Source organism: Cryptomeria japonica, chromosome 3, assembly GCF_030272615.1.
Source record: "Cryptomeria japonica chromosome 3, Sugi_1.0, whole genome shotgun sequence".
In the NCBI taxonomy this organism is placed as follows: Eukaryota; Viridiplantae; Streptophyta; class Pinopsida; order Cupressales; family Cupressaceae; genus Cryptomeria; species Cryptomeria japonica.
Window position 1 is genome coordinate 831229272 of NC_081407.1, and position 8280 is coordinate 831237551.

Below are 8280 nucleotides of genomic sequence, written 5' to 3' on the forward strand. Positions count from 1 at the left end.
GACTCTTCCATTCAAAAGGAAGGCCCCCGGCCTTGTCATATTGGTGCTCAGTCATGTTAAAGTCTCTAGCTATGACCTAGGGGATACTTGGGAGGGATACCAGCCAAATACAGAGGGACATTCTTTCCTTATAGTCATTAGGTGCATATATGGAGCATATGCCAAAGCAAGATCCTCTAATATCTAATATAGCCCAGGCAACTCTATTACATGGGGAAATTCCCTTATCCCTGAGGTAGCTTGCCCATTTAGGGGCTATAAGAAGGCCAACTCCTCCCTTTCCTCTCGGGTGCTTGGTGCAAATTTTGATAGCATCTCTCCAAATAAAATAAAGTGTAGTGTCGAGAGAGAACCTAACAGCTTTAAATTCTTGTAGCATCAAAATTTTTAAATTTTTATGATAATCCAGAAATCTTTTAATAACAAATTTTCTATCAGGCGACTCAAGGCCTCTAATGTTCCATGATATGTACTTCATTAGAGAAGAGGATTAAGAAGGGCTGGTAGGGAGACCGTGTTGATCCCCAAACTTCTTCTTGTTTTTGGAGCCCACAGGTCTACCTTTCTTCTTAGTCATGGAGGGTCCTTTCATAAGGTCCTCACCATCTTCACTAATCTCGCACAACTCATTTTTATTATCTGCATTTCCTTCTATGTAAGACCCAGACAACTAGGAGCCTGGAAAGCCAAGGAGCATCATGCTAGACCTAATGTCTTCTACACCCTTATTGGCATAGATAACTTCTATAACATGATTGTCCTCTATTTCATTGAGCATAGATGCTATCGAGGGGTTGGTGGTGCTAACATCAGAGATAAGTCCTACAAGTGAAGAGGAGACCATTTGTTTGGGGGTTCCAGACCTGAGTATCTTTTTTGTAGGGTTAACACTTATGCTAGCATCATCAAAACCACGATTAGGGTTTTCTAGATTTTTAACCATTTTTTTAACCATATAATTAACCGAGGTTTGGGAAGTAGAAGGTAAGTCATTAATCAGTGGGTGGGGTATTCACTAGTAATGGCCAATTGGTTTGTATTTTGGACATTAGAGCGGCTATGGTTTAGGGCATTTTGATGGGTAATTTTTTCATCTTCGCTTTCATGAAGTGACCATATGAAAGCAGTCAGAAGGCGATTCTTCAAGACCTTTTGAGGTGTCGGAAATAGGGATGAGGGGTTTAGGTACCAGAGGTGTGTGGTCAATATGCATTGGATTTAATTCATTAATATTGGTGTCGGGTGCAGGGGAGTTGAGTTTAGCTCAGTATTGGTTCTAGGGTTTACCGATACATCGGCTAAATTATTCTTTTATTTCCTGCAATTGATGATTGGAAAGTTTTTATGAATATGCCCTTCCTTCTTGCAGAGAAAATAGGTGTTCAAGCCTCCAAGCATTTCAACAGGACAGACGAAGGTATCTCCATTAATATTCAGGTTTAAACATGGAGGGATGTCAATTCCAAGCTTAATTGATACAAGCATTCTTGCATCAAGGTTGGGCACCAAATGGGTAGTCTCATCAATCCGAATTGTTTTGCTAAACGGTTCCATTAATTGGGGAAGAATAAGGCCAAAGAAAGAGAGGGACATCTTTAAGGATGACCCATCTGGGGGAGGACAATGCAAGAACTTCCTCATTAACCACCTTCGGAGACCAGGCTAGGGATTGAAAGGAGGTATTCTCGACCATCCAATATTGGTGTTTGAGGGCTTCTAGTTGGGATTCATGCGTGTTAAAGAAAATAAGGTAAAGACCTCTCTGTATTTGCCTACAGAATGATATTTTAAGCCCTAATTTCAGATTCCACAGATTATTAAACCAATCATCTAATAATTTCCTAGGCGGGCATTTTTGAATATCAACACAAGCAAAAAAGATGGCAGTGTCACATAACCTAAACTTTTCCCAAGCAATTTCATTCAACATTTCAATATTTTATGAAATGAAAAAGGAGACTGAGGCAATGTGAAGGCACTTACCATCCTTAATGGGTCCTTCGTCTTCAGGAGCCTTAAGGAATTGCACCGATGGGTGGACTCCATTCGCAGGCAGGGCGACGGTCTCCGCAAAGGATTTTTTTAGGGCTGGGTTTGTTTGAGTGGTAGATTTAGGATCATTAATGGCACCTCCATCTGACTCTGTCTCCATCATAAACAAGGGTTGGGTTGCACGGATTGAGTAAATAGGCGGTGGAGTTAAGTTTAGTAAAAACTACAGAGCATTACATCATAGAGTTTTAAAGAGAAGCAAGTGGACGGGGTAGAGAGAGCAAATCGGGTGGAAGAGATTAATTCCTCCACGTTAACGCCGAGCTTCTCACGTTATCTACTGATCACCTTGATTCTGCTTCTGCCTTCAACGGGGAGAGATCGCATCAAGTCTGAAAATTCTCCGATATGTGTTGATTTTGAATTATCATTTTCAAATATATTGATAAATTCTTAATATATTCATTTTTAACTATTCTAAATTATACTAACTCACAAATTCCTTACACTATAATTTTTTTTTATTAATATTTTAATAAAACAACTAAATAATTTGAGTAATAATTATATTTTATAATAATAATAATCCTTAATTCAAAAGATTAAGTAGACACGTGATGACATTGTATCTATGTTCTATCAATAAGTTTTAATAATTAAAAATCAATGTGCCGCAAGCTTTAGAAAAAACTAGGTTTACTTAAATTGGTAGAGTTGTTGTGAAGAAAAGTAATAGTGAAAGTGATAGTGAAAGTGATAATATTAGTCTTCGCTTATGATGGACTAATAGTATTCAATTGAACTAGTTTTTTTCATAATCTCAAATTTAATATGTATTTTTCAATTGAGTAATTATTTTAATATTTGAGAATAATAACTCATATTGACGATGTCATGTTGCATTTGTTGATATTTGGACCTTCTTGGAAGTCATTTTGTTGCTTTAGTTGAGGGCTTCATTAGTGCCAATTGGTGGAAGTGGATTACCAGTTTAGGAATAGGAAGCTTTTCTCTATTGTAGTTGTTTGGGTTTCTTTTAATCTTATCATTTCCTTTAAATTATCCACAAACTTCTTGTAATTGTCACTGATCCATTTGGAAACCTTTCAACCCTCTAAGCCTAAGGCCCCTAGCATGCACAATCAACTTTGTAGTAGTAAAGTAAAACTTAAGACTACCCATAGCAACCCATCCCCACTCTCATGAATTGATAAACTTAGCAGATAGTTGTTTGTTCTAGTGATTCATTAATAGAATGAAATGAGTGAGTGCACCATTTTCAAATATTTCACATAATTTGTAATCTTACTAAAGGGTATCATAAGAGACAGGCTTCTTTCTTTTTTTAGCCACCCATTCTATAGCTAATGAGATTATCTTCCTCTCTACGACTACCATCAAGAACATGAATAACCTCTTATACATATTTAGTAAGAGATTACATCTTTGAAGAAAACAACTTTAACTTTTGAATTAGTGAAGTTAAGAATCAACACAAGGTATTGAGTTTATAGTATATAAACATTTAAATTATATTAAATTTTAAAAAATTAAATTGTTTTATCTTTTTTGATATGAGATAAATGGGTAAGTTAGACCAAGTTGTGATATTGCTATCAAGATTTTAACTATGTAGTTTTTGATTCAAACTCAATAACCCATGTCTCACTTGTAAGAAGACTAGACGTTAAAATATATTTTTACAACTTCCCTATTTGTTCTTACATCATGTAAAACCACAGTTATACTGACTCATCTTTTATTATGTTGAATATTAAATTTATCATAATAAGATGTCATCTAAAGTGCCTTATCCACAGTTATACAGTCTCATCTTTTACTGTCTCATCTTTCTCATCTTTAATTATGTGGGACATTAAATTTATCATAATAAGATGTCATCTAAGTGCCTTATCATAATAATGTTTTTATTGTAGGTAAGAATATGGTTTAATTTTAATAATAAGATTATATCTTGGTGTAATGATTTTTTTGTCTTTTCTAATGTTTAAATATTATTTTTAAATTTTAAGATAATAATAGGATAAGTTTTTGTCACATGTTCTTTATATCATTATAATTTTTATTTTTATTAAATTTTTATATTTCAACTAACTCACTATCAATATGGATTAATTCATTGCATTTTTAAGAAAAACTTTCAGTTATTGTTTTCAATAGAAACAAAATTGTGTTTGCTAAGCTTATTTTGTTCCCATATTAGTCTTGTTTGTCTCTAGGAATGAGATTTTATATCCACCCAATAATTTTTTGAATGTGTTCTATTATTCTCTTTCATCATGTTCTACTATCAACAAAAATGAGAACTTGACATTTTATATCCACCCAACAATTTTTTGAATGTGTTCTATTATTGTCTTTCATCATGCTCTTTTATCCATGAAAACTAAGAACTTTTATATGTGTATGCATACACATTATTCTAACCATGCCGATGCTATAGACATTGTTCGCCTAGTTATTTATTATATTTGTGTGTACACATTCTTCTAATCATGTCAAACTATGTTAACATGGTTATTTATCATATTTGTGTGTAGACATTCTTCTAATCATGTCTGCTAAGTTAGTTTAGTACATGAAATTCAGAGATTTTATTAATCGTATGGTGTATACACATTCTCCTAATCATGGTTGAAGAAGTATAGACTGTGTTAACTTGATTATTTATCATATTATTCTTCTAATCCTCTAATCGTGTCCATGTTATAGAGCTAAAAGTCTATATACAGTCTATAGTTTCACTCATGGTTAACATTTACACTTCATGTGTACGAAGATATCATAAATAATTATCTTACTTTTATTGACTGAAATCATCTTTAATACCTAAACTAAATATTGTTTTTACAAAATAGTTACATTTTTCTTTTTAAAAATCATTCTTAAAATTTGATTTTTGACATTAATCTTTCAATTTTTATCTAAATCAATTTACACTCCCAAATCCCAATCCATAAAATTTTCAAAAAAAATTTTTGATATACAAAATCCGAACCCATAACCTACCTCTTAACTCAATTAATTTTCCATACTCTTCCCTGTCATGTACACAATTTTCATGTTTATAAAAGTTGATTGACTCAGCTGTTTCTCTCTCACTCCCTCGCAATTGGCTTATTTACACCACCATCTCCTTTGTCTACCCCGAGTTACTCAGTTGGGTGAGCCCTCTAGGAATTTTTAAACTAACCTACCCCAACTCCCAACACACAACCTACATGGTAACTGATTTAGTATTCTTATTATATTTTAGAACTCTTTTCTGTCATGTAATAAATTTTTATTTATACCAAAAGTTATTGACTTTGCGTTGTAGTTTGACTTTGCTCGGGTTCTTTCTGCTTATTTATACCTCGCATCTCCTTTCTTTACATACCATCGGTTAGTTACTCAGCTGGGTGAGCTCTTTAAGTTTTAGGGTTTACGTCGAGCTCTCTCAGCTGGGGCAGATTTAGGGTTTAGGGTGACTGAAGCTGATTTACCTGAGATACTCAGCTGGGCGTGACCTCTCTCAGCAGGGGCGGATCTGAAGCTGATTTAGCTGAGATGCTAAGCTGGTTGAGCCCCTTAGGGTTTTTAAAAGTAACTTCAGTTAGGGTATTTCAAGTTTAGGGTACAATAGTGTAAATAAATCCATTGTTTTGTTTAGGGTATAAAACGAATTGGGTTGCTCTAATCTAGTTTTTCAATTCGGTACAATGTTGTAAATAAATCCATTGTTTTGTTTTCTTCAGATTGAGGCTTATCAGATCCCAGGATTATCATATCTGCTAGGTGTGTGGAGAGTGCAAGCTGTAGATCGAAGCCAAATGAAGCTCGAAAGAGAAGATTGGAGTCTATTTTCTGCAAGAACGTCTTCTACTGCTTGGGCTCTCCACGACACTAGCAGATATGACCAAATAAAGCACATTTCGGCAGAGCTGCAGCCCCCCCATGATGCTGTGGAAGGCATGAGCGTATTCTACTGGTTCCAAAATGCCCGTGCAAGAGAGAAACGGCCAAAAAAGAAAGGAGTATAAAATATTTTGCATTGTCTTTCAAATTATATATTCTATGAGTAAGATTACGGCATCTTTCTGAGCAATATATATTAATATGCAGGAAGAGGAAGTGGATAGTGGAGCTCGCAGGAATCCATTGGTAGATACGTCTGATATCAGAAAATTGGAATCATTTCATTTGCATGCAGATATGTAAGGGTGTTGGCATTCCTGCAAATGCTTTATGTTTTGTGTAGTGTAGGGTTTCACAAACAGAGTCTGACTGAGGACATTCTAAATATGAAAATGTAGTAGCGCATGGTCTATGTTGCTGTGATGCTACTAAAATAAGATTACGTTTCGAGATCATGTACCACTTGCATAGTTTTTATATATGACATTTTCAATATTTTCATATTTGGATTCGATCATGTACCACTTGCATAGTTTTTATATATGACATTTTCAATATTTTCATATTTGGATTTCGGATTGATTTGGCAAGGCGAATATGTTGTTCTTTTAGCTTCCTAAATGAAACCCTAGCATTAGGGAATTTGGTAGAAAAAGAAAGAAATAGAACAGTTTAGATTGAAACCTAACTGACAAATAAACCCTCAGATCTTGATCCCTGCTTAGTTTATTGAGGCATAAATTCATATAATTCATGTGTTTTGGCTTATTGTCATGTTACTTCGTTTAATATTCGTTTACCCTAATGCATCTCCATGATCCACCCTCTAATGTGCTTATGCAATTATCATCAGAATTTGCAACCTACTTTCTGCCTGGTTTATATTGTCATTATTGTAGTACGACAGTTTCTTAAATAAGAAATTCTGATATTAAATTTAAAATGTCTTTTTATTTAAAAAAGTTTTTGATTTTTACATATCAAACTGAGATCCTATTTATGTAGCATCATTTATTAATGATATTCAATTGAAGGTTTTGAGAATCTCAAATTTAAAATGTATTTTTCAATTTAATAAAAATTTTAATATTTGATATAATATCAATACAATTTGATTTTTAAAATGTTTATTGAAAAATATCTTATATTGATGATGTCCTGTTGTATTTGGTGGGGTTGGGACTTTCTTTGCCAAATGGTGGGGACTGGAGGGCTTAAATCACACACACTAAGGTTTGATTCCTAACAGACTTAAAATGTTGTTTAGTGTCTGGGGTTTAAGACTGACCCACAATAGATAATAGTCTCTATATTGTTTAGTGTGTGGGGTGTAAGACTGACCCACAACAGATAATAGGCTCTATGTATATTTTCTATAATTTTCTGGTATCCTATTTCCATCAAAAAAGACAATATTGATTATTAAGATGATTCGAAGATTAAAACTCAAAGCTTTATATGCCCAATTCTAGTAAACATGTGCAAATCCATGAAATAACAAGAATGTGAGGTTGTGTATTCTACTTTGTGTGATGTTGCAGTGAGTGATTTTCTCTTTAGAAGGCGCTGATCTAAAAACCTTGTTTCTTAACCTTGTGTTCTCAAAGGCTTCATCCAAGAATGTTCCTGGGAGGTTTCTTGGAGAAGGGGAAAATTTGTTCTGGATTTGGGCTTGCCTTTTCTGTTTCAATTGTGTTTTCTTTCCTATCACCACCAATAGAAAATGGAAGTGGGATTGTAAATTACAAGAATATATTGGAAGGATATAGCATGAAAAGATCTTTTCCATTTCCTATTTATGAGATTGTGAATGAGGATTTAGACCGTCTTCCTCAATTTAGGCCATTTGGGTCACCTTTGGTCACACTCAAAGGAAAGAAGCAGAATAGTCTACTGGGAAGTCTATTGTAGAAGATTTGACTAGATGGTTTATAATTATTACTTTGAATTAAGTGTGTTGTGTTTCTAAAAGAACCTAAATGTTAAAACAATTATTAATTTGTTATCTTTAAATTTTTTTTCCAAAACTCAAATGTTCTTATTGTTTTCAATAAATTTTCTTCAGTCTTTTAAATGGTTAATTAATTTAATAGAAACAATATAAGTATAATTAATCTTAAATGAGATTTGTGTATGCAAGGATATGTAAACTAAACTTTCACTTCATACGGCTTCTCAATGGTCATTAAGAAATAAAGAACAGAATAAAAAAGCACCAGAATATTCATAAATCGAATCAATGAGATTCCGTCTGCTACAAATAATAGGAGCTTTTGATCCTATCTGAACCTTCAATATTTTTTTGCGGTAGAAAGAAAATGGTGGAAAGGATTACTTCATTCTGGATAGCCATTTTTTTAAGTAGATAGA

At 33.7% G+C, this 8280-nt stretch overlaps 1 protein-coding gene across 1 annotated transcript; it reads left to right on the plus strand.

Annotated features, from left to right (window-relative positions):
• The first annotated feature begins 5748 nt into the window (after window positions 1-5748).
• LOC131874528 (protein WUSCHEL-like) lies at window positions 5749-6355 on the plus strand. The gene is made up of 2 exons (XM_059217947.1): window positions 5749-6029; window positions 6118-6355. Exons 1-2 carry the CDS (start codon window positions 5826-5828, stop codon window positions 6211-6213), a joined length of 300 nt encoding a protein of 99 aa, XP_059073930.1. The 5' UTR covers window positions 5749-5825; the 3' UTR covers window positions 6214-6355.
• Window positions 6356-8280: the final 1925 nt, after the last annotated feature.